A 27,022-nucleotide genomic window follows, 5' to 3' on the forward strand; every position below is an offset into this window, starting at 1 on the left:
GATGAGCCAAGACTCAGCTACTGGAAGCATGGGGAAAGGAACAAAGAGAATAGACATTCACAGGGTGGGGTGGACATGTGGCTGAATAACTGAACTGGCCTTTACGTTTGCCTTGCCTGGAATTGGTTTAGGGTAGGGTGAAGGCCCATTGGGCTGGCTATGGATCTTGCCAGAAAGTCCAGCTACCACTTGTCTTTGTGGGTGATGGAAATGTTCTAAACCTAGACTGTTGGGGCACTTGGGTGGTTCCATTGGTTAAGTGTCTGCCTTTGGCTCAGGTCATTATCTCAGGGCCCTGGGATCAAGCCTTGCATTGGGCTCCCTGCTCAGTAGAGGACTCTGCTTCTCCCTCTGCCCCTTAGCACTACCCCCCACCTCCTACAAGCATGCCCTCTCTCTCTCCCTCAAATAAATAAATAAAATCTTAAAAAAAAAATAAAACAAAACTAGACTGTCATAAGGGCTGCATGACACAGGAAATGTATTAAAATTCTTAAATTGTACACTTACAATGGGTAAAATTGATGGTGAGTAAATTATACCTCAATAAAGCTATTAAAAAATATCTGCATTACCTCTTTTGGTGGTAAGTTTCTACGTAGCACAATGGCATTTTATCTGAAATCAAATTATGCTCATTTGAAACAGAGTGATTCAAATCCAAAAATGTTTATATCTCACTTAATGCCCCAGTTTTGAAACAATGCATATCCCAAATTTTTTAAATGTGCCAAGAATTTAACATTCTTGGGGCACTTGGGCACCTGGGTGGCTCTGATGGTTAACCAGCTGCCTTTGGGTCAGGTTGTGATCCCAGGGTTCTGAGATTGAGCCCCAGGTCTGGCTTCCTGCTCATCAAGGAGACTGCTTTTCCCTCTGCCTCTGCCTGCCACTCCTCCTGCTTGTGCTCTCTCTCTCTTTCAAATAAATAAAATCTTTTTTCAAATTTTAAATTCCTTTTTTAAAGATTTTATTTATTTATTTGACAGAGAGACACAGTGAGAGAGGGAACACAAGCAGGAGGAGTGGGAGAGGGAGAAGCAGGCTTCCTGATGCAGGACTCAATCCCAGGACTCTGGGATCATGACCTGAGCAGAGGGCAGATGCTCAACAACTGAGCCACCCAGGGGCCCCACAATTTAACATTCTTAAAGCTAGTGGTGGGTAGGCTGACTTTTAACTGTCTTTGTACTGTTGCTACATGGGAGCACACCATCCCAGTTGATAAGCCAAAGCGCCCGTGGTCACCCCAACAGTCTGTGGATCAGAACTCCAATGCCATCTTTCTTGCCCTTCCTTGGAGCCTGATGTGGGACTTGATCCCAGAAACCTGGCATTTTGACCTGAGCAGAAGGCAGTCAGTCGCTTAACCAACTGAGCCACCCAGGCACCCTTCTTCCTCCTTTCTTTTCTTATCTTTATTCTTTCTACAGTCACCATGATTAAAATACACAACCTCTAACAATATCACCTGAGTTCTATTTCGCAGCACCCAGACTTAGTGCTAAAAATGTGCCTCCAACAGACCCATCAGACACGAAGGTGAGAAAACACAGTAAGGAAGCGAAGACCAGACATCAACGATGATACCCTGCATTCTTAATATAGAAGAGGGCTTGCTAAGCGACATTAGAATATAATGGCGCAGCAAGGAAGCAAAGCTATCTTACCAGAGCTGTAGACATGGGTACCCTGGGCTGGTGCTGGCTGATGACTGGGAAGGCGCCCTCCCGGGGGCCAGCCCTCAGCCAACTGGAGATCAAAGAAATGCCAGCTATCCAACTCTCTCCCCACTCCCAGAACCCCAAAACATCACGAACATGGGGAAATGAACCCCAGTCCTCCCTGCTTCTGTTGATTCCATTTCATGCTTGAGGCTCTGTCTGAAAATAAAGGGATCAAATGGCTCTCGCAGCACCCCTACTTCTACCTCTGCCAGCTCCATGCTGTCCTCCCACCCCCACTGCCACCCTCCACCTGGCACAGTGTCCTACCCAGGCCTGTGCTGGCTTAACAGCCCCCCCTCCACAACACCCCCTCAGCATCAGGTTCCCACAGTTCCCCTCCCCCCACCCAAGGGGCTCTGAGGAGGCCACTCCGCTGCTCAAACTTCAGTGATAAGTCCCAGACCCTCTGAAACACAGTATTAAACCTTATTCCTCCGTCATCTGTGTCCCCCATCCCCGCCCTTTTTCCCAGACCCTCCAACTTGCCAGTTTGCATGGAGTCCTCCATGGCATAGCCAGAGGGACTGAGGGGGATCAAGCCCTGCTCTCCCCACTCCTCACCACACTGACTGAGATGGAAACCCAGGCTTTGAGATGCGCAGGAAATACCCTGTGTGGAAACTCAGCACCCCTCAACCCTGCAGGGAACTTCCCTCTACATTCTTTTTGGGAGGGGGTGTTGGGGGGGAAGTGCAACAGGAGAGGGACAGATATGAAAATGCCTGAAGGGGCGGTGTGCTGCCACTGGCCTCCCCAGGGTCCCGTCTGCTCATTAGTCAAGCGCTGCCTGCCCCACTAGGGAAGGCCTGATGTACCCAGATGGGTTCCTGCTGTCACCGCTTCACAGTTTCTGTGAGCAGGGGCTGAGACACCCCCACTATATCCTTTCTTAGGGCTTTGGGAGGAGGCAGTGGGATGCTGATGTCTCTTCTTCAGTTCAGTTGTTAGAGGATGGAGGGGCTGCTGTCTGTGTGGCCACACAACCGGAACCTTTGCTCCCCTGTGACCGGCCTGTCCCTCTCATCACTGCTCAAGGTATCCAGGGTCAGAGTAGAACATGTTCATCTCTTCCTTGTTTATAAATTGCTCAAGAGCCCGAACACAAGTGTCACGGGGGTCAGAGTACAGGGCGGGTGGGGATACATGGGGAGGAAGCCCAGCCTAAGGCCTGGATGGTGCTAGTCTGATGAATCTTAAAGCAAACCAAGAGGAAGACTGATGTTTCACTTGTAGGAAAACCAGTGGGGTGAGCAAAAGGGAGGGAAGTCTATGGAAATATGGAGAGTCGTGTTTTTGGAAACTTCAGGCAAAGCCAAAGCTAATATAAACCACGAAACAGATTTTGTCAACAAACTCAAGGCTCCCAGGACTGGCTCTTTTGTCTCTGAGCAATGAACTGGGCCAAGGAACCACATCCCCACCAGTGATGACACCTGCTGATTCCTCTGCTGTTGCAGGTCCAGAATGGGAGCCCTGCAGAGATCTTCCCTCTCTGGCCTCTCACAGGGCAAGTAGCCAGGGCCTCTGGGATAGGAAGAAGCCTGGGGTCAGGGCCATCTCTGCCAAGGACACCTATAGGACATGGTGCTAGGTACTTTCCCACCCAGCCCTGGTTTCCTCAGTTATGGGACACTCATTCCTGTCTGCCTACGTCCCAGCAAGCCACTGCAAGACTCTAGCTGGGACAGGCTCTGTACACTGCGGGGCTGGAGCAGGGGCTCCTGTGTCTGGCTCTATCCCAGGGGTTAGAAGCCTGGTAACTCCACTGACTAAGGGATGGAGGCCTGGAGCCTGGACCTTCCAGAGGGGTCACACTCCAGGCATTTCCAGTCACCTTTTCCAGGCAGAAGAAATGCCTACAGTTTGGATTTCCTGCTGTCCTTGAATGCTGGGCAGCCCCCAAGCCTACATGTACCCTTTGGAAGAAAAACCCCCAAGGGAGTGGTCTGAGCCAGGCCACTACACACCCCAAAGAGACTGTGATGAGGGCCCTCACTTGCCTCTGCCTGCACCGTAGCACTGCCGGACCCTGGGACAAAGTCCTGGGCTTTAAAACAGGGAAACTAAGACCAGGGGCCTAGGTCCCAGAGCTGAGCCTGGCCCTGCCCCTCCCTCCCCTGGGGGTTCCCAAAGCTGCAACCCCACCTCCCCCTGCTCCCTACACACATTCAACCAGGGGCTCAGCTAAGGGGGGGACAAGCCAGCCCTTCCCTGAGGGAAGCCAGGAGGCAAGGTGCCCCCACCCCAGTCACAACCCCCCCTCTCCTCACCCTCTGTTGCCTTTCCCATGCAGCCACATCCCCCTGCCCCCAGCCTCTGCCTGCCCTGCCTCCTGCCTCCTGTCTCCACATCCAGCTCCACACACCCTCCTAAGGCAGGTGACACATTGCCTGGTTCAAACTCTTGCTAGGATCTGCACAGCTCCCTCAAGGGGCCTATCTGGGTTGGCCATGGCCTGGCTAGCCTCTCCCCTGACACTCACCACCCTCAGCCACATGGGGATTTGGCATTCCCTGACCCCGCTGTTCCCCTGACAGGCAGACCCCCCCAGACCTGCCCAAAGAGCCCAACTCCCCCCTGTGTCACAGGCTTCCCCAAGCAGGACCACCTGTTGACATACAGTCCAAGTTGGGGCCCGGACCCAAAGGACAGCCCCCTGGTCCTGACGCTGACTCCCAGACTCTCCCAGGATCCCTACAGAGTACATGGAGCACCCCCCACCCCGACACACACACAGCCCTGGAGACTGCTGTGTCCCATCTCTACTGGAAAGAAGAGATCCAGCCCAGAGGGCAGCCTTGGCTCTGACTGTAGCTTCCTGGGCATCCGTGGTGTGCTCTGACCCAGGCCACCTTGGGGACCTCCCCAGCCTCTGCCCTAAGAGGGAGCCCGGAATGTGTCCCACCCCTCCCACACCGGGGCCTTGTACTTCGGGTCTCTGGTCCCAGCAGGGACTCTGCACCAGGCATCCCACTGCACCTCAGTGCGCTTCCAGGAACAAGCTGCAGACATGGAAGTTTCCCTTTCATATAAAAATCTTTAATAAAAATAGCTCTCTTCTGAACGAGTCGTAAGACAGAAGTAACGAATTGAAACTCCTGCCACCTGGGCAGAAGGGAAGGAGGCAGGCTGAGTGGGCCACAGACAACTGGGGGCAGAACCTGACCCAAAAGGAACAGCCCTGGATGGCAACTGACATGTGACTATGGACCCAGGGTTGACACATTTTGTCATTTTTCAAGAGGAGGTAGCAATACGTCTTTTTAGGAAAAACTGCATCTTTTTAATGGCAGTCATAAATTGACCTCCCTCCCCAGCGATGACAGTAGAAAGCTAAGTAAAACACAGGCCGTCTGTGAGCAGCCTGTTTTACACACTCCGGATAAAAATAAGTGGGTTCCTACAATAGCAAAACATTTGTACAAAAGTGACAGCTGAACGGGTTCAGTACGCAGACAGCCTGCCAGCGAGGCCCAGGCAGCCCCTCCCTTCAGATCAGGAGAGGGGGGTTAGGAAAAAGAGGGGAAGTAGCAGGAAGACTCGAAGCACTAGCCAGCCTGTCTGCGATCCCAGGACAGCAGAGTGCGGTGGGCTCACCAAGGGCCACTGGGGGATGATGGTCTTCTGTCAGATTTTCAGACCCTGAGCAGGTCTCAGCTCAGCCCTAGTAGCCCAGAAGTCTCTTGGCCTCTTCGCTCTGGGCCTGCAGGGTCTCACTAGCATACTTCTGGAGGAGTTCCATCTTCTTCCTCCGTACCAGGGCCTCCTCGATCTGTGGATGGCAAGAAGAAAGGGCTCATCCTTTACTCCTCCGAGAGGCCCTCCATACCTTGCTGGAACCTGGCCAGGAGAGAGTGCCCGGGACAGAGGCCACTGAGGAGCCAAAACCCAGAGGCATCTACCCAAGCCCCACTCTTCCCCACCGGAAGTGTGGGAACACCGTGTGTCAGTATCCCCTAAAGCAGACGAGGGCCTGCCTCCTCGGAAGTCCACACCCTGTTGTGAGCAGAGCAACCAGTGTGGTCGGAGTCAGAGCTGCCCTAATGGACAGGAAGGCCGAGGCAAACCCGCTCCCCCACTCCGTGCAGTCTCCTTTAGAGGTGAGACCCCTGGCGCTGGAGAAGCCCTACCGGCAAGGGCAGCTCCCCCCTCTCTGTCCTACCTCTTGCTGGGATGGCACTGGGACGTGGGCGATGAACTTCTGCTGCCCATCTTCACCTCCTTTCTCCTGGCTGCCTTCCTCATCAGACTACAAACAGAACCCCCAAACAGTCAGTGAGCAGGAGCCTATTAAACACAGGCCAGTATCACTACAAAACTGGACATCTGTGCAGCTGCTTACAAGGAAGAAACAAAAGGAAAGAGGAAGCTCAAGGCTCAGAAAGACATGAAGAAGCACCACTGACTATATATTTGTTTATTTTAATTTTTTTAAATTTTATTTATTTATTTGAGAGAGAGAGAGAGAGAGATCACAAGGAGGCAGAGAGGCAGGTAGAGAGAGATGGGGAAGCAGGCTCCCCACTGAGCAGAGAGCCCGATGCGGGGCTCAATCCCAGGACCCTGGGATCATGACCTGAGCCGAAAGCAGAGGTTTAATCCACAGAGCCACCCAGGCACCCTATTTTTACTTTTTTTAAAGATTTTATTTATTTGACAGAGAAAGAGACACAGCAAGAGAGGAAACACAAGCAGGGGAGTGAGGGAGGGGGGAGCAGGCTCCTCACTGAGCAGGGAGCCTGATGTGGGGCTCCATCCCAGGACCCTGGGATCATGACCTGAGCCGAAGGCAGGCGCTTAACCCACTGAGCCACCCAGGCGCCCCCACCATTAACTATTTAAAGAGCAATGAGGGGCGCCTGGGTGGCTCAGTGGGTAAAAGCATCTGCCTTCGGCTCAGGTCATGATCCCAGGGTCCTGGGATCGAGCCCCGCATCAGGCTCTCTGCTCAGCAGGGAGCCTGCTTCCTCCTCTCTCTCTGCCTGCCTCTCTGCATACTTGTGATTTCTGTCTGTTAAATAAATAAATAAAATCTTTTTTAAAAATTAAAAAAAAAAAATAAAGAGCGATGAAGCTATGTGTAAATGATGCCACCTTTTGTCTGAGGAAAGAAAACAGGAACAGAAACTAGCGAGAGCTATGAGAACCAGGCGCATCTCTGCACTAAGAGACCTATAGAATTTTTGTTGATCTTTATGTATTTTTTTTCTTTTGAACCTCATACATGTTCTCTTTTTGTTTAATGAAGATCGCATAGAGAAAAAAAGGCCAACTCAGAGGCTGCACTTAAGTCAAGAGAGATTACTAATCACCTAAGGAAATACTGTGGCTTGGGAGACCTGAGCAGCAAGGACCTCTGGGAGGCCCTGGGTGGCCCGCACTGGCCTCTTGGCACACCCTTCAGTGGAACGTCTTGGATGCTGCTGGCAGGAGGGCAAACGCACCTAGCACCCCAGGAAATGGTTCAGCCGCATCTTCTGAAGCCTAGCATGTGCCTCCCTTACAACCTGATAATTCCGCTCCTCCATGTACACGCAACATAAACGGCTCCCTGTGAACGAGGAAGGCCACAGCAGCCTCATTTGGTACTGAATGAGGTACTAAACAGATTCCCGTGACCATGAGACACTAAAGAGTATGCATGATTCCACCGACAAACGTCAAGTTCAGAAATAGGTAAGAGCTTAAGGGTTATCCAAGGTCAGGAGAGTAACACCCAGTGGGGCAGCAGCAAGCTTCTAGGGTGCTGGTCATGGTCATGTTGTTTCATGACTGGGTATTTGCTCCTTGTGAAAATGCACTGACCGGGCACCTGGGTGGCTCAGTGGATTAAGCCACAGTCTTTGGCTCAGGTCGTGATCTCAGGGTCCTGGGATCAAGTTCCGCACCGGGCTCTCTGCTCAGCAGGGAGCCTGCTTCCTCCTCTCTCTCTCTGCCTGCTTCCCTGCCTACTTGTGATCTCTTTCTGTCAAATAAATAAATAAAATCTTTAAAAAAATAAATAAATAAAATGCACTGACCTGCCCACTTACCACTCACATACTTCTCTCTATATGGAATCTACCCAGCAATAAAAGGGAATGAACTCTTGAACCCAACAATTCCGATGGATCTCAAGGGCACTGTGCTGAGTGTCGGAATCATCCTCAAAGGTGACATAAGGTATGATTTCATTTATGAAACATTCTCAAAATGACAGAATTATAGAGAAAGAGAACAGACTGGAGTTTGCCAGAGGTAAGGGATGGAGGAAGGAGGGAGGTGTGACTCTAAGGGAGCAGTGCAGAGAGGGAACAGCTCTGTATCTTAACTGAAATGGTGGTTACAGGGGCACTTGGATGGCGCAGTCAGTTAAGTGACTAACTCCTGGTTTTGGCTCAGGTCCTGATCTCAGGTTTGTGAGCTCGAGCCCCACATTGGGCTCCGTGCTGAGCAGAGCATCTGTTTAAGACTCTCTCTCCCTTTCCCTCTGCCCTCCCCACCGCACATGCTCTAATAAAGAAATCTTCACAAAAAAAAGAGAGAGAGAGAGAAAGAAATGGTGGTTACACAAATCCACACATGATAGAAGACACCAAACTCTATGTACTCATTACCCCAACTCTGTCCTGCAGCGTGGATACTGTACTATAACTCTGGAAGATGTAACCATTGGGGAAAACTGGGTGAAGGATACACAGGACCCTCTGTGCTACCATTCCTGTAAATTATTTAAAACAACAACAACAACAACAAAAAACAACACTTGGGACACCTGGATGGTTCAGTGAGTGAAGTGGCTGCCTTCGGCTGGGGTCATAATCTCAGGGTCCTGGGATTAAGTCCCACAACAGCCTCCCTGCTCAGTGGATAGTCTGCTTCTCCCTCTCCCTCTGCCTCATGCTCGTTCTCTCCTCTCTCTCAAATAAATAAATAAAATCTTAAAAAAAAAAAAACCCACAATAACCTTTGGAGGCCTGCTACTGCTCTCCGGATAAAGGCAAAGCCTCCTCCCTATAGAGCTGGGGCGCTCACTTGTCCTGCCTTGCCCCTCTCTCCCACCTCCTCTCTCTCCCCACCAGCAGCCCACACTGTGCTTCAGCCACATGGGCCTGTCCTCTGTCCCCCAACTCCCACAGTGTCTCTCAGTACATGCTGTTCCCTTCTGCCTGGAACACTCTTCCCTCACCGCCTCTCACTTGGTTAACTTCTCCTGATCTTCCAGGCCTCAGCTAAATGGGCTGCTCCCCAGGAAAGGCTTCAAGGGCTCTCCCCACCCTGTGCCACTGTCTCAGAGCTGCTGTGACAGCCACTGTTTTCCACTGATTCTACCCACTGGACTGTCTCCTCACTGACTTTAAGCTATAAGCAGAGCTCCATTACTGCTGTGGCCCCAGCATGGGCCCGGCTCACAGTAGCCACTAATTAAGGCAACAGCTGCTAAAAGAACAGATGAATGTTTGCAGCTAAAGAAGACCTTCCTAGGTACGGGCGCCTGGGTGGCTCAGATGGTTAAGCATCTGACCCTCGATCTCCACTCAGGTTTTCATCACAGGGTCTTGAGTTCAAGCCCTGTGCTGGGTTCCACTTAGGGGAAAAAATAAAGGAAAAAGGAAGGGAGGCAGGAAGAAAAGAAAAAACAAGAGAAGAAAATACAAGACCAGACGAGACCTTCCTAGGGCATGCTGCCAGCCTACTTCAGTGGATATGCCGCTGAAGCAAGCACATATGCCAGCTTATTTCAAATGCTTCACTCTTCCCACTGCTCATCAGCCAAACCTGCCCAGAAGCCTCAGGTCAGCTATATCATGTGTGATGCCAACAAGTCGCTAACCTCTGAGACTTTGCCACCCGTATCACAGCAAGCTCCTCATACAGGCCCTGACCTACCGCCCACACAGCGGTAACGCCCCTCCCCTTCTCAGTCCAGCAAATCCACTTCATTCTCTCTGGATGTGTCAAGGCCTGCATGGCAGGCCCCTCAGGAGAGCCTGGAACTAGAAGGCTCTGGCTTTGAGGCAGGACCACAGCTCCACCCTTGGGGTGACCTTCTGCATCAAAGCCTTGTCTGCTCTGGGTGGGTTTCTATCTCTACCCTGGAGGGATGGGGGGTGTTAAGACTGCAGCAGAGCTCCTGGACCGGCATCTAAAGAGAAATGACAAGACCTACTGCTGACACCTTGAGCTCAGACTTCCAGCTTCTAGAACACTGAGTAAACCCATTTCTGGTGTTTAAGCATCCCCATCTGTGGTACTTTATAAAGTAAAAGCAACTAATGCAACAGATCTATAATTGCGCTTGAAAACACAGTAACAATAAATAAGTGAACAGATAAGTAAGAAGGAAAAATGGGGATGGGGCTGAAAATCATATGGCTTCCCAAGTGTTTAGAAGTTGGGTAGCAGTATATTCAGGGGGACCTACCTCTAAGAAGCAGGAAAGTAATTCTGGGTGTAAAGCACAGATTACAGAGTGTTCTCACACTCTCACAGCCATTCCCTTCTGGAACCCTCCCTGGGATGCGCGAGGTAATCCTCATATCCATCTTCCAGGTAAGGAAGAGGAGTTCCCAGCCAGAGAGCTGGGCTTTGACCCTGATCTCTCCCCAGTGAGCTGAGGCTTCCCACCGCCCCACCGATTCCCCCAAGGTCCAGTCTAGCCGGTGGCTTGGAGCAGAAGGCAGTGAGGACCAGTCCCCCCACCCCCACCCACAGTACCTCCTCCTCAGTGACAGCATATATGTTGATCTCTTCCTCCTCTTCCTCCTCCTCCTCCTTTTCTCCTCTCGCCAGCCGGGCCTCTCGCTCTGCTTTCCACTTTTCCACCAACCCGGCCCTGACTGCAGAAATAGGAGAGTCAGGCCTCTGAATTAGCTTTACCCACCATGCAGGGCAAGGCCCCGTGTCCCCTCTCAAGAGGAGCTCCCTCCACTCTGCCGTGGCAGGCAGGAGCAGGATGTGAGAGAGTCTGGTCACACCACAGCTCTGGCCGGAAGTCACAATAAGGCAGCTGTTTAGGGGACATTCCAAGATCCTCCCAAGTTCAGCAACCTGAGTGGCTTCAGGTTGACAAGGGAGACACAACTGTACATGCTGCTGGAAACAGGCTCAGACTCCCGACCAAAGCCCTAGCTCCACACACCACTGGGAGATCAGCACTAATGATTCCTCACAGGGCTGTCATGAGGCTTCAGAACAGAGTCCAGAAAATGGTTAGCACAAGACATGGCGTGGAGGAAGTGCTCAGGGTCAGCCATCTTGCTCTGCACTGTTAATGTATTAGCTGTGTTTCAAGCAGACTGAAAAGCCACTTCGATGGGCACCAGTTCCTGAGTTCAAGAAAGGCCAACGTGGGAAGGAATCCAGATGATGAATTACAGGTGGGGAACAAGTCTGATGTCGCCCTTGGGCTTCCCCCATCTGCTGCTTCTGGCCCCACACAGCCCTGGATGGCATCGTAGTTAATGGAGGGTTCAGTTATGAGCAGACCATCAGCAATACATAAACTCGCTTCTGGCATATGGCACTATTTACAAACCCATTTTCTAAGGACAGAACGGAAACCAGATGCCATCTATAATGAAATGAGTTGCTCATAGACCTACATTTCTTCTCATAGTCCTGTTCCAAAGGCACGATGACACCATCATCTTCATCAAGGTAACCGTAGTATTCAAAATCGATTGCTTTCATGAGCTCCGCACGTGTCTTTCTTGGAGGAGGAAGAGCTAAAAGAAACAGCACCAACTTAACTAAATCACCACAATCACACTCGAGCCTGCATCCCATACAATGTTTCTCAGCCAAGGGAGTACGCTCAAGAAAACACCATGATGGGCGCCTGGGTGGCTCATGGGGTTGGGCCTCTACCTTCAGCTCAGGGCATGGTCTCAGGGTCCTGGGATCGAGCCCTGCATCAGACTCTCTGCCTAGCAGGGAGACTGCTTCCTCTCTCTCTGCCTGCCCCTCTGCCTACTTGAGATCTCTCTCTGTCAGATAAATAAATAAAATAAAATAAAATAAAGAAAAGAAAGAAAACTCCACAACATAAGCAACTCCTATACTAGCCATAGAACTACGTTAAGTGGTACAACCCACCCTTTTCTCAATCAGTTTTGAAACCTTTAACCCAATTAGCCTACTTATTTATTTTTAAAGATTTTATTTATTTATTTGACAGACAGAGATCACAAGTAGGCAGAGAGGCAGGCAGAGAGAGAGAGAGAGAGAGAGAGGGAAGCAGGCTTCCTGCAGAGCAGGGAGCCCGATGCGGGGCTCGATCCCAGGCCCCTGAGATCATGACCCGAGCCGAAGGCAGCAGTCCAAACCACTGAGCCACCCAGGCACCCCCCAATTAGCCTATTTAGAAGGAATTTATCCTAACTCAAAAAACAAAAACAAAGGCAGGCAAAGCTCTATGGACGGAGATGTGCATTGTTTACAGAGTTGTGAAAACCTGGAATAACTATGGCTGTGAACGACAGGATGTGTGGGGAATGGGGTTCCCTATGGCCCCCCATAGCTGTTTCACAAGGTGTTTTGATAATACAGGAAATGTCATGAGGTTTAATAAAAATGCGATGAAAAATCATAAGTATATAGATAAGACAAAAGAAACTATAAATAAACCAAAAAGATAAATGAGAAAGTCTTGAAGAAAATATTTTCAGACTAAGGGTTAGTACTCAGAGTATTTATGTAATTCTTAAAAATCGAAAGGGAGGGGGGCCCTGCCTAGCTCAGTCGATGTTCAACTCTCTATCTCTGGGTCATGAGTTCCAGCCCCATGTTGAGTGCAGAGATTACTTAAAAATAAAAAAATCTTAGGGGCACCTAAGTGGCTCAGTCGCTTACATGTCTGCCTTTGGCTCAGGTCATGATCTCAGGATCCTGGGATCCAGCCCCACATCGGGCCCCTCCCCCACACTTGTGTTCACTCTCTCTCTCTCTTAAATAAAGTATTTAAAAAATTTTTTCAGACAAACCATAGAAGACTCAATCTCAAAAAACAGACTGAGGGTTGCTGGGGGGGTGGGGACAAGATAGGGTGGTAGGGATATGGATATTGGGGAGGGTATATGCTATGATGAGTACTGTGAAATGTGTAAACCTGGCAAGTCACAGACCTGTACCCCTGGGGATAAAAACACACTATATGTTTATTTAAAAATTTAAAAATAAAAATTAAAAAAAATTTTTTTTCAAAAATTAAAAAAATAAAAAATATATTTAAAAAATCAAAAGGGGTGGCACCTAAGTGGTTCAGTAGGTTAAAGCTTCTGCCTTTGGCTCAGGTCACGATCCCAGGGTCCTGGGATCAAGCCCTGCATCAGGCTCTCCGCTCGGCAGGGAGCCTGCTTCCCTTTCTCTCTCTCTCTCTGCCTGCCTCTCTGCCTACTTGTGATCTCTGTCGGTCAAATAAATAAATAAAAATCTTAAAAAAAAAAATCAAAAGGGAAATGATAACCCAACAGGTGAAAGAGTAAAAACTGATCATTTCAGAAGAAAAATATTGCATGTATAAAAATTTCAATTAGGGGCGCCTGGGTGGCTCAGTGGGTTAAAGCCTCTGCCTTCGGCTCAAGTCATGATCCCAGGGTCCTGGGATGGAGCCCCATATCAGGCTCTCTGCTCAGCAGGGTGCCTGCTTCCTCCTCTCTCTCTGCCTGCTTCTCTGCCTACCTGTGTTCTCTGTCTGTCAAATAAATAAATAAAATCTTTAAAAAAAAAAATTCAATTAGTGGGGCGCCTGGGTGGCTCAATGGGTTAAGGCCTCTGCCTTCAGCTCAGGTCATAATCCCAGGGTCCTGGGATCAAGCCCCACATCGGGCTCTCTGCTCAGCACGGGGCCTGCTTCCTCCTCTCTCCTCTCTCTCTGCCTATTTATGATCTCTGTCAAATAAATAAAATCTTTTTTTTTTAAATATTTTATTCATTTATTTGACAGACAGAGATCACAAGTAGGCAGAGAAGCAGGCAGAGAGAGAGGAGGAAGCAGGCTCCCCGCTGAGCAGAGAGCCCGATTCGGGGCTTGATCCCAGGACCCTGGCATCATGACCTGAGCTGAAGGCAGAGGCTTTAACCCACTGCGCCACCCAGGTGCCCCAAATAAATAAAATCTTTAAAAAATTTTTTCAATTAGTAACTGAATTCAATTATTAATTTCATTAGTAAATCAAGGAAATAAAAAGTAAAAATAATAAATTTTTAACCTTCAGATCTGCAAAAATTTTACAATTATGGGAAACTAGAAACAGCTAAAGGTCTTCCAGTGAATGAATAGTTACATAATGTATGGCTAATTCATATCCTCTATGCTTTAATCCTTCACATCCATTCACAGAGTTCTAAGCAGAACAATGGGAGGATATCAACACAGAATATGGCACAACAGGTATGGGAGTGCCACTGGGTCTTGGCAGTCCTCCACCCATCACCCTGACACTGGTGATAGCAAATCTGTCCAACCCTGCACCACTCTTGGTCCCTGTCCTGTGACAATTTTGGCTGCACCCAGCACAGGGTACAGGGCTAAAACCTGGCTGGCTCAGAACATCGCAGCCCTCCCCATCATAGGGGCTGGTTCAAGGATGGACCTAGGATCCAATCCAAGCCAACCAGAGCAATTCTAGGAGTTTTGCTTTAACCACTTTGGGGTGGCGAAAAATCTCTTACAGAGAGAGGACAAAGCATAAACTGATGATGGACCACTTGCCACCACAAGCAGAGAGCTAAAGAGAGAAACAAGCTCACAGACTGGAAGTCAAAACTAAACATGGAAGAAATGTGACCCGGTATCAGCCTTTCCTGAAGACAAACCACCCGTGGGCTTTTCAGTTATGTGAGTCAATAAATTCACTTTTCTGCCTAAACAGAACTGGGGTTGAGTCATCTGTCACTTATAATGATGAAATTTAGCTGATGAAATAAGCATGTAAGTGCATTTAAAAAAAAAGCCTAGAAGGGAATGTACCAAATCAGATAATTATGATTACCAGTTATCCAGGGGCACAGGGATGGGGGAGACCCAGGGGACAGTGCTATTTGAATTATACTCATTAAGACTGACTTAAGTACTTTCAGGGTACCTGGGTGGCTCTGTTGGTTAACTGTCTGCCTTCAGCTCAGATCATGATTTCAGGGTCCTGGGGTAGAGCACCCTGCTGCTTATCCCTCTGCCTGCTGTTCCTCCTGCTTGTGCACTCTCTCTGTCTCTAATAAATAAACAATCTTAAAAAAAAAAAAAAAAAAAAAAAAGACCAAAGCAGATATTTCTAAAAAAATATCTACAACTGACTTTTTTAGAAAAATGCAAATTTAAAAAAGTAATTATGTACAGTATAACCTCAGTATAGGAGCCCCCTCCACATACATATTTTCATTCACATGAATTTTCTCTTCTTAAATTATTAGCTTTGATTCTTTGACCAATATGTTGGATTGTCATTTCCCTTTAAAAACTGAAGAAAATATGCCCCAACATGTCAACAACGGTCATTTATAAGATGTGAAAATATGGACAGGCTTTTTTCTGATTTTCTGTATTTTGCAACTTCTCTGTAATAAAATTATATTAATTTCATAATGAACAGCATGATACTTAAACTCTGAATTATTTTTTTTAAGATTTTTATTTTTAAATAATCTCTACACCCAACACGGGGCTCAAACTCACAAGAGTCCCACACTCTACCTACTGAGCCAGCCAAGCACCCCCTATATTGTTATTATTATTATTTTTTAAGATTATTTTTTAGAGAGGGGAGGGGCAGAGGAAGAGGGAGAGAATCCCAAGCAGACTCCCCACTAAGCACAGAGCCTGATGCAGGGCTCAACCTCATGACCTTGAGATCATGACCTGGGCCAAAATCAAGAGTCAGGTGTTTAGCCAACTGAGCCACCCAGGTACACTGCCCCCTGAGTTATTTTTAAGTGTTGTTAATAAAACAGGCAAAACAGTTTGGGCATAATTAATTTAAAAAGAAGGACTTAATATAGGTAGAACTGTATTTGTATTTGTTTGCATTTTTTTTTAAAGATTTTATTTATTTATTTATTTGACAGACAGAGATCACAGTAGGCAGAGAGGCAGGCAGAGAGAAGGGAAGGGAAGCAGGGCCCCTGCTGAGCAGAGAGCCTGATGCGGGACTCGATCCCAGGACCCTGAGATCATGACCTGAGCCAAAGGCAGCGGCTCAACCCACTGAGCCACCCAGGCGCCCCTGTTTGCATTTTTTAAAAGATTTTATTTATTTATTTGGCAGAGAGAGATGCAGCAAAAGTGGGAACACAAGCAGGGGGAGTGGTAAAGGGAGAAGCAGGCTTCCTCCTTAGCGACCCAGGTGTCCCTAGGTAGAATTATATTTTTAAACAAACAGAAAAGCTGACTGGAAGGAAATGGGGCAGAATCTTAACAGCGGTGAGAATACTAGTGTCTTCTCTGCTATTCATACTTCTTTGTATAAAGAGTTCAGACTACTTTATTTTTTTTTCTTTTTTTTTTTTAATATTTTATTTATTTATTTGACAGAGAGAGATCACAAGTAGGTAGAGAGGCAGGCAGAGAGAGAGGGGGGAAGCAGGCTCCCTGCTAGGCAGAGAGCCCTATGAGGGGCTCAATCCTAGGACCCCAGGATCATGACCCAAGCCGAAGGCAGAGGCTTAACCCACTGAGCCACCCAGGCACCCTAGCATTTCCACTTTTCTCCATTTATACCTCCTGGTGTTTGGCCCAAGGTTGTACGTGTTCTTCAGGTAGGGCTTTTCAACTAATAAGTAACTGAAACAGGAAGCTGTTTCAGTGAACATCAGAGTCTGTCCTGATAATCTCAGGAAACCTCAAACAGGGAAACATTTAGGCTGAGAGACTGGCATGTGCCAAGGGTGAGAATTTGGTGCCAGTCAATTCTGGATCCACCTCCCAGGCCCATCTGTGCACCCTGGGCCTACAACTTCAACTACTAGTACTTACAGTTTCTCATTTGAAATCTGGGGACAATAAGGGGCACCTGGGTGGCTCAGTGGGTTAAAGCCTCTGCCTTTGGCTCAGGTCATGATCCCAGAGTCCTGGGATCAAGCCCTGCATCAGGCTCTCTGCAGAGAGCCTGCTTCCCTTCCTCTCAAATCTGGGGACAATAATTCTGACATCACTGCAGAGCACCTGAGGAACAATACAGGAAGAGCACCTAGCCTACAGGTGTGTTATGATGATCACTAGCAATCAGAGGCTAAAACCTACATTACATCATCACAAACTATATCACAAACATTAACAGTTACTTACGCTCTTTTTCAAAAAGCTCTCTGACACCAGGCAAATCTTTAGCTGCTCCAAAGTACTTGTAACCTCGATTTCCTGGGACTTCTTTCCCTTCATGATCCAGCATTTTAGGGCCAACTTTCTTATTGGGAAGGAAAAAGAGAAAATGGATCTGATCTTTTAGTTCACATATTTGCAAATATACCTGAATGTGGGAAAACACTGATGTACAGAGAAAAATATTTAGGTCCATTTTTTTCATAAATTAAAATCAGCCTAAATTAAAATAAAATAAAATCAGACTAAATACCTAAGAGCACGAGGACGATTTATGTAAATTTCAGCATACTCAAGGATGGAAAATATTCTATGCCTTAAAAATGATGATTCTTGGGGCGCCTGGGTGGCTCAGTGGGTTAAGCCTCTGCCTTCGGCTCAGGTCATGATTTCAGTGTCCTGGGATCAAGCCCCACATCGGGCTCTCTGCTTGGCAGGGAGCCTGCTTCCTCCTCTCTCTCTGCCTGCCTCTCTGCCTACATGTGATCTCTGTCTGTCAAATAAATAAATAAAATCTTAAAAAAAAAAATGATGATTCTTATGAAACTTTCCTATCACCTTAGGATAACACTTATGATATGACCCAAGTGACAAAAGCTTAAAGAAACAATTGCAAACAACTTCAATGACAAGGCAGTAAAAGACAAATGAGATACATCCTGAAGAGAGAAATCTAACCATCAAAGATGATCATATCAACAGCTACATGTAGTATGTGACCCTGGACTAGGTCCTGTCTTAGAGGGGCAAATGCTAAAAAGGAGATTACTGGGAGAATCAGTGAAACAGCCAAGAAGGATGGATAAAATGATTATATCAAAGGTAAATGTCTTGGGGCGACTGGGTGGCTCAGTCAGTTAAGTGTCCACCTTCAGCTCATGTCATGGGACCCCAGAGTACTGGGATCGAGCCCCACATCAGTCTCCCTGCTTGGCAGGAAGCCTGCTTCTCCCTCTCCTGTTCCCCTTGCTTGTGCTCTGTCAAAAAAAAAAAATCTTAAAAAAAAAGTTAAATGTCTTACACTTGATAATTCCACCATGGTTATGTAAGGAGAACGTTCTTACTCTTAGAAAATACACAGAGAGGGGCGCCTGAGTGGCTCAGTCAGTTAAGCATCTGCCTTCACCTCAGGTCATTATCCGAGAGTCCTGGGATTGAGCCCTGTTTCCGGTTCCCTGCTCAATGGGGAGCCTGCTTCTCCCTCTCTGCCTGCAGCTCCTCCTGCTCGTGTGCTAACACACACACTCTCTAATAATTAAATAAAATCTTAAAAAAAGAAAATATAGACAGAGTGAGGAAAAAAGAAAATATACACAGAGATATTAAGTATTAAGGGATAGGAAACATGATGTATTTAAGCTTCAAATGGTTCAGAAAAAATAAATCTGAAGGGACACACAGAAAATGACAAAGTAAATCTGGCAAGTAAATCTGTATGAATGGTATATAAGAATTCTCTGTACTAATTTTCCAACTTTCTCAAAAATGCTTTAAAATAGTGATACAGGGATGCCTGGGTGGCTCAGTTGGTTAAGCAGCTGCCTTTGGCTCAGGTCATGATCCCAGCGTCCTGGGATCGAGTCCCACATCGGGCTCCTTGCTAGGCAGGGAGCCTGCTTCTCCCTCTGCCTCTGCCTGCCATTCTGTCTGCCTGTGCTCGCTCTCTCTCCCCCCCATCTCTCTGATAAATAAATAAATAAATCTTAAAAAAAAAAGTAAAATAAAATAAAATAGTGATACAAATGACTATTTTTTTTTTAGATTTTATTTTTATTTATTTGACAGAGAGAGATCACAAGTAGGCAGAGAGGCAGGCAGAGAGAGAGAGAGGAGGAAGCAGGCTCCCCGCTGAGCAGAGAGCCCAATGCGGGACTCGATTTCAGGACCCTGAGATCATGACCTGAACCAAAGGCAGCGGCTTAACCCACTGAGCCACCCAGGCGCCCCTACAAATGACTACTGACATGAAAATATGCTGCTGATACACTTTGTTAAGTGATACTTTGTTACGTGAACAAAGCAGAGTAAGAAATAATCTGGTTAGAATAAGAAATAATCTCTGTAAAAATGAACATATATATTCATAGGATAAAAGTTAGATAAGTAGAAAATGTCAGTAGCAGCTCTGTGGGCTAAAAAAATATAACATACTCTATATCATGCAGAAAACATAACAAAGTTTTAAATATTTTATAATTTTTATATTTTCTCTCTTGCTCTTTTTTTGTTTTGTTTTTTGTTTGTTTTTGCACAGAACTATGTAGTATCTACATAACCAATGCTACCATTTTGGAAAGAAGCACAAATGCTACAACCAAAGTTGTACAGACAGTAAGTGCGATCTCAGTCAATGGCATTCACAGAAGAACAACAGAAGGAACTATTCAAGTTGCATCCAGGTAATGACATTCCGACTGAATGCTCTGCTACTTTATACTTTTCTGACCTTAATGATAATGTACTACTTTTTCTTTTCTTTTTTATTGTGGTAAAATATAGATAGCAAAATGTACCATCTTAACCACTGTTAGTGGACAGTCCAGTGACATTAAATACGTTTGTAACTATCATGTAACCCTCACAACCATTCATCTCCAGAACTCCTCTCATCTTGTGAAACTAGGACTCTAAATGTATTACTTTTACACATAGAAAATGGAAATAGAATTGGTAAGCATTAAAAAACTCTAGAAAAAGGGGCACCTGGCTGGCTGAATCGGTACAGCATGCAACTCTTGACCTCTGGGTTGTAAAGTTCAACACCCATGTTGGGTGTAGAGATTACTTAAAGATAAAATCTTAAAAAAAAACTCTAAAAAGAAATATATTAAAACACTGATGTTGAATGGCGGCAAAAATTATAAAATACCTAGGAATCGACTTACCCAAGAAGTCAAAGACTTATACTCTGAAACTATAAAACACTGATAAAAGAAATTGAAGATTTGGGGCACCTGGGAGGCTCAGTGGGTTAAGCATCTGCCTTCATCTCAGGTGATCGTAGGGTCCTAGGATCGAGCACTGCATCGGGCTCTCTGCTCAGTGGGGAGCCTGCTTCCCCCTCTCTCTCTGCCTGCCTCTCTGCCTACTGGTGATCTCTCTCTTTGTCAAATAAATAAAATCTTATAAAAAAAAAAAAGAAATTGAAGGAGACAAATGAAAAAACATTTCACACTCATGTACAAGAAGAATTAATATTGTTAAAATGTCCACATTACCCAACACAATCTACAGATTTAATGCAATCCCTATCAAAATATCAGCAATGTTTTTCAAAACACTAGAACAAATAATTACAAAACTTATTTAGATCCACAAAAACCCTAAATAGACAAAGTAATCTTAAGAAAAACGAAGCTGAAGTCCACATTTCAAGATATACTACAAAACTATAATAAATCAAAACAGTAGGGCTGTGACAAAAAACATGCATAAACCAATGGAACACAACAGAGAGCCCAGAAATAAACCTAGGATTGGACGGTCAGTTAATGCATGACAGAGGAAGCAAGAATATCCAACGGAAAAAAGACAGTCTCTTCAACAAACGGTGTTTGGAAAACTGGACAGTCACATGCAGAAAAATGAAACTGGACTGCTTTCTTACACCATACATAAAAATAAACTCAAAATGGGTTAAGGACCTAAAAGTGAGACCTGAAACCATAAAGTCCCAGAAGAGAGCACAGACAGTAATATCTCTGACATCAGCCATACCAGCATTTTTCTAGATAGGGCTCCTGAAGCAAAGGAAATAAAAGCAAAAACAAACTACTGGGACTACATCAAAATAAAAGCTTCTGCACAGCAAAGGAAACAGTCAACAAAACTAAAAGACAATCACTGAATGGGAGAAGATATCTGCAAATGATATATCCAATAAGAGGTTAATATCCAAATAAAAAAAGAGGTTAATATCCAAAATATTAGAAATTAACAACACCCAAAAACAATAATCCAATTAAAATATGGGCAGAGGACAGGAACATTCTCCAAAGACATAAAGATGGCCAACAGACACACTGAAAAGATGCTCAACATCACACATATCAGGGAAATATAAGTCAAAACCACAGTGTGTGATATCACCTCACACCTGTCAGAATGGCTAATATAAAAAATACAAGAAACAACTGTTGGCAAAGATGTGGAGAAAAAGGAACCCTCTTGGACGCTGGTGGGAATTCACACTATGGTATAGCCACTGTGGAAAACAGTACAGAGGTTCCTAAAAAAATTAAAAATAGAATTACTGTATGTTTCAGTCATGGCACTACTGGATATTTACTCAAAGAAACAAAAACACTGATTTGAAAAGATATATGCACTCTTATATTTATTGTAGCACTATTCATAGTGGCCAAGATATGGAAGCAATCCAAGGGTTCACTGACTGTTAAAGTGATAAGGAAGACATGGAATACACAAACACACACACACACATATATATAAAGAAATATATATAAATAGAAATATATATATACACAATGGACTGTTACTCAGCCATAAAAATGAAAGAAATGTTCCCATGTGTAACAACATAGATGGATCTGTAGGGTATCATGGTAAGTAAAATAAGTCAATTAGAGGGAAAAAAAAAATGCCACGACTTTCCCCATATGTGGAATTTAAGAAACAAATGAACAAACTAAAAAAAGAAACAAACAAAAAACCAAACTCTTAAATACTGAGAACACACTGAGGGTCACTAGAGTGGAGCTGGGAGGGAGAATGGGTATAACAGGTGAGTGGGATTAAGAGTATATTTACCATGGTGAGCACTGAGTAATGTACAGAACTGTGGAGTCACTGTATTATGCACCTGAAAGTAATTATACTGGAATTTCTTAATCAATTTTTTCAAGAAATCTAGTCAATAATATAATAACTATGTAGTGACAGATGGTTAACAATGCTCATTGCATAATGTATATACAAGAGTTGCTGAATCACTATGTGGTACACCTGAAATGTCATATTATGTGTCAACTATATTTCAGTAAAAAATAACACTGAAAATTTTAATTTTGGGTGGTGGCAGTTAAGAGTATCTTACATAGTAATTTTTTTACTGCTTCTGAGGTCACTTTTCCGGGAGGGTTAGCAAACCTCTGCATTACTTTAAAGCTGTCCGACAGGACACACAAGATCACCATCACCGAACGGCTCAAGAGTTAAGTGAGACAGTTCCTCACACGGTGCCAAGAACAAAACCAGGGCTCAAGAAACATGAATGCCTCTTAAAAAAAATTAAAAAAAAAAAAAAGAAACATGAATGCCTCTTCTTCATTTGCACACCAGGTACTTAAGTGAGAATTAGGTGTTAAAGTTTCATAAAAGTAAGAATACCAGCAGGTTAGAAAAACTTCACCTACTTCCTGTGTAACACATTACAACTAGTGGAACAGGTCAAATGACCTGAGGTAGACCTCTTCACAAACGAATCAATGGGGTGGGCTCTGGGCTAGTATTTTTTAAAGTTGAGACCCATGAGTGGGTCATGAAATCAATTAAGGGGGTCACAATCATCAATTTTTTAAGTCAAAATATAACAGAACAGAAAAATCTCAACATGCATCAACACGAATTTTTTCGGTACATTTTTGTATGTATTGGGTTTTGACAGAGTCTGTATTATGTGTGTGTTTTATAATGGGTCATGGTCCTAAAAACTTGACAGCCAGTCTAGACTACTGTATTTATGAATGTCCAAAGAAAGGAAAGAATGGAGGGCCCTCAAAGCCCCCTCTAGGAAAGAACCCAACAATGGCTGCCCCGACTCCCAAGAGGCTCGAAGATGATGTAAAGGGACCATGGTCATTTTTGGTTTTTTAAGACTTTTATTCTTTTAAGTTATCTCTACACCCAACATGGGGCTCAAACTCACAACCCCAAGATCAAAAGTCACATGCTCCCCTGACTGAGCCAGCCAGGTACCCCAAGACTAGGGTCATTTTAAACAAAAGGCCCAGAGAGATTAAGTGGCTTACTCAAGAACATCTGGGCACTAAACTCAGGTGCCTTGTCTGCTCTGAGGGCTGTGCTATAGGGTCTTTAAGGATTATCCTACCCATGCTTCCTGTCCACATCCAACGGGCACTTTCCAAGCCGTCTTTCATTCCTTCCTTCCTCAAGTGCCTCCTCTGTGGCAGACATGGGCCAGGGGCTGCAGGGGATTCAAAGTTACCCAGCTGCCCAAAAAGCTCGCTCGCTTACCCCCAAGATCCTCTGAGACCACTGCTTACTTACTCCATAATCAGGACCTCCCAGCTCCTTTATCCGGACTTCCCAGTGTCCCTTCTCTCTTAGCAGTTTGTTAATTTCATCATTCAGGTCACGAATTCGGAATTCGCCTAAACCGGCTAGAAAACAAAAAACATTAATATCGTTTCTTCAAAATAGCACTCAATGTTATACTCTTAAAAATGAACGTCAACACTTATAAAAGTATCCGGTACAAAAATACTCATTTAAGTTTATAAGAAAAACCATCAACACCCAAATAAAGGAAAAACAAGGATTAGTAACAGAGCTCTCACAAGCACAGGGGGAAAAATAAATCCTTGAAAAACAACTTCCTCCTCCTAACTGAAGCAATCCTGCAGTTCCGTTTATCCACCTATTAGAATGTCTCAGTGGGGGCGCCTGGGTTGGCTCAGTAGGTTAAAGCCTCTGTCTTCAGCTCAGGTCATGATCCCAGGGTCCTGGGATCAAGCTTCACGGGCTCTCTGCTCGGCAGGGAGCCTGCTTCCCCCTCTCTTTCTGCCTATCTCTCTGCCTACTTGAGATCTCTGTCTCTCAAATAAAAAAATAAAATCTTTTTTTAAAAAAATGTAGAAAAGAATCTGGTAACCTATTCACAAAGAAAAAAAAATCCTACTGGGATTTCGTCAATGTTATATGCTGAGGCTTCCCATCCATGAATGTTGTGTATCTCTTCATGTGCTGGGGTCATCTCTGATTTCCTTTATCAGTGCTTTGTAATTTTAAGCATACAGATTACAGGGGTGCCTGGGTAGCTCAGTCAGTTAAGCGTCTGCCTTCGGCTTGGGTCATGATCCCAGGGTATTGGGTTTGAGCCCCAATTGGGGCTCCCAGATCAGCGGGGAGCCTGCTTCTCCCTCTCCTCCCAACTTGAGCTCTCTCTCACCAAGAAAACTCTCTCTCTTCTCACCAAGAACTCTCTCTCTCTCAAGAAAATAAATAAATTAAAAAAAAAAAAAGGCATACAGATTGCACATATGTTTTGTTAGATTTATACCCAAGTATTTATTGTGTTTTGGAGGTTCTGTAAATAGCACTTTTTAAAAATGTTCTAGTACCAATTTTTCAGTGCTATGTTATAAAAATAGAACTGATTTTTGTGTATTGACCTTCTATCTGTGACCTTGCTAAACTCACTTATTCATTTTAGAAATCTTTCTATAGCTTTGTTGGGATCTTTTACAGGGAAAATTACATGATCTGAGAACAGAGAATTATAGTTCTTCCCTTCCAGTCTGTGTGCCTTTTATTTCCTTTTCTTGCTTTACTGCACTGACCAGGAACTCCAGTATGACCTAGAATATAAGTGGTGAGAATAGGTATCCACCTCATTCCTGCCCCTAGGAGGAAAGCATGCAATCTTTCACTATTAATTATGATACTAGTGATAGGTCTTTTGGTAGGGTTAAAAAAATTTTTTTCCTCTTATTCCCAGTCAGTGGAGTTTTCATCACGAGTAACAGTTAAATTTTGCCAAATATTTTTTCAGTATCTACTGAGAAGGGCATGTGGTTTCTCAACTTTAGAATGGTGATTAAGTGAATTACATTAAATTTTGAATGCTGAATCAGCAATGCATCCCCAGGATAAATCCCACTTGGTTGTGATTTATTACCCTTTTTATAAATTGCTGGATTTGGTTTGCTAATATTCTGTTGAAGATTTTTATGTCTACATGCATGTGGAGTATTGGTTGGCAGTTTTTTTCTATCCACATAATGTCGTTTTTTTAATTTTAGTATCATGATAATGCTAATACTAAAATTTATAAAATGAATGAGGCAGTATTCCTTCTCCTTCCCCTTCAATTTTCTGGAAGAAACTATGTTGAATTGGTATTATTTCTTCCTTAAAGGTTTGGTAGAACTGACCAGGGCCTGGAGATTTCTTTGCTGGAAGGCTTTAACGATGAATTCAGTTTCATTAACAGATACAGGGGTGCCTGGCTGAGTTAGTCAGTAGAGGATGCAACTCTTCATCTTGGGGTCATGAGCTCAAGCCTCACACTGGGCACAGAGTTTACTTAGAAAGAAAAAGAAAATTTTTTTTTATTATTTTTTAATAGGTATAGGGCTACTCAGCTTTAACTTTCCTTTTGAGCTGTGTTTCTAAACAGTGGCACTACTGAGATTTTGGGTCAAAAATTCTTTGTAGGAGGCACTGGAGGATACTTAGCGGCATCCCTGGCTTTATCCACTAAATACCAGTAGCAACCCAAGTTGTAAAAATAGAAATTTCTCCAGATCCTGACAAATGTCTCCTGGAGTGTTTTATAAATGTCAAATTGATTAACACTATTGTTCAGTTCTTCTATGTCCTTATTGATTTTCTATCTACTTGTTCTATTGAGAGAAGTGCTGAAATCCCCGCATCTAATTGTGGATTTGAGAATCAACACTTTAAAAGGCAGGTTAGGGGTGCCTGGGTGGCTCAGAGGGTAAAGCCTCTGCCTTCAGCTTGGGTCATGATCTCAGGGTCCTGGGATTGAGGCCTGCTTTGGGCTCTCTGCTCAGCAGGAAGCCTGCTTCCCCCTCTCTCTGCCCTCCTCTCTGCCTACTTGTGATCTCTCTCTGTGTCAAATAAATAAATAAAATCTAAAAAAAAAAAAAAAGGCAGGTTACCTTACCATTCTGAATTTGAGCCACTTTTTTTGAGATTTCTCCAATGATCTGTGAAAAAAAAAAAAAGGTAATTCTCATGACTTTTGAACATGTCTGAAAGCACAGAACAAATGTAATCCAAAATCAGTAATTAAAAATACTTAAGGGGCACGTGCGTGGCTCAGTGGGTTAAAGCCTCTGCCTTCGGCTCAGGTCATGATCCCAGGGTCCTGGGATCAAGCCCTACATCAGGCTCTCTGCTCAGCAGGGAGCCTGCTTCCCTTCCTCTCTCTCTGCCTACCTGTGATCTCTATCTGTCAAAACAAATAAATAAAAATCTTTCAAGAAATATTTAAAAAATAAAATTTAAAAAATATTAAAAACAAAACAAAACAAAACCATAGAATCCTAGTAATGAGCCATTCAGATAATAAGAAACAACAGAATACAAAATCAAAACCAAAATGAGGTTTCACCTTACACCTGCCAGAATGGCTAGAATCAAAAAGACAAGTAATAACAAGTGCTGGCAAGGATGTGGAGAAAAGAGAACCCTGTTCTCTTTTCTTTTTCCCCCTGTTTAGTGGGAATATAGACTGGTGCAGCCACCTTGGAAAACAGTATGGAGGTTCCTTAAAAATTAAAAATAGAAAGAAATACCATACGATCCAATATTTCCACTACTGAGTATTTACCCAAAGAAAATGAAAACACTAATTTGAAAAAAATGTATGTTAACTGTAGTATTATTTACAATACCCAAGATATGGAAGCAGTCCACATGCCCAGGGACAGAGGAATGGATAAGGAAGATGTGGTGGGCATATACAATGGAATATTACTTGGCCATAAAAAAAAAAATGGCATCTTCCCATTTGTAACAACATGGATCGACCTAGAAAGTGTTATGCTAAGTGAAATAAGTCAGACAAAGACAAATACCATGTGATTTCACGTATATACAGAATCAAAAAAACAAATGAATAAACAAACAAAAAAGTAGAAAGAGACCCATAAATACAGAGAACCAACTCATGCTTGCCAGAGGGGCGAGGTTGGGGATGGGCAAAATGGATGAAGGGGAGTGGGAGGTAAAGGCTTCCAATTATAGAATGCTAAGTCACAGCGTGGGGAAA

The 27,022-nt window shown here is 44.8% G+C and overlaps 1 protein-coding gene across 2 annotated transcripts in view; it reads right to left on the reverse strand.

The window, feature by feature from the left end:
* Positions 1-4,750: 4,750 nt before the first annotated feature.
* ISY1 (ISY1 splicing factor homolog) overlaps positions 4,751-27,022 on the reverse strand; it is a 29,509-nt gene continuing 7,237 nt past the window's right edge. The window contains exons 5-11 of one of the 2 annotated variants that reach the window (XM_059390428.1): positions 25,913-25,955; positions 23,272-23,384; positions 16,990-17,107; positions 11,312-11,434; positions 10,425-10,546; positions 5,890-5,976; positions 4,751-5,499 (exon numbers count right to left, since the gene is read on the reverse strand). In XM_059390428.1, the coding sequence (XP_059246411.1) occupies positions 5,392-5,499; positions 5,890-5,976; positions 10,425-10,546; positions 11,312-11,434; positions 16,990-17,107; positions 23,272-23,384; positions 25,913-25,955 (714 nt within the window). In that variant the 3' untranslated portion in view covers positions 4,751-5,391. The remainder of the gene's footprint in view (positions 5,500-5,889; positions 5,977-10,424; positions 10,547-11,311; positions 11,435-16,989; positions 17,108-23,271; positions 23,385-25,912; positions 25,956-27,022) is intronic. The other variant, XM_059390429.1, reaches the window with a different exon arrangement.

The sequence above is a fragment of the Mustela nigripes genome, chromosome 2, assembly GCF_022355385.1.
Source record: "Mustela nigripes isolate SB6536 chromosome 2, MUSNIG.SB6536, whole genome shotgun sequence".
Lineage (NCBI taxonomy): Eukaryota > Metazoa > Chordata > Mammalia > Carnivora > Mustelidae > Mustela > Mustela nigripes.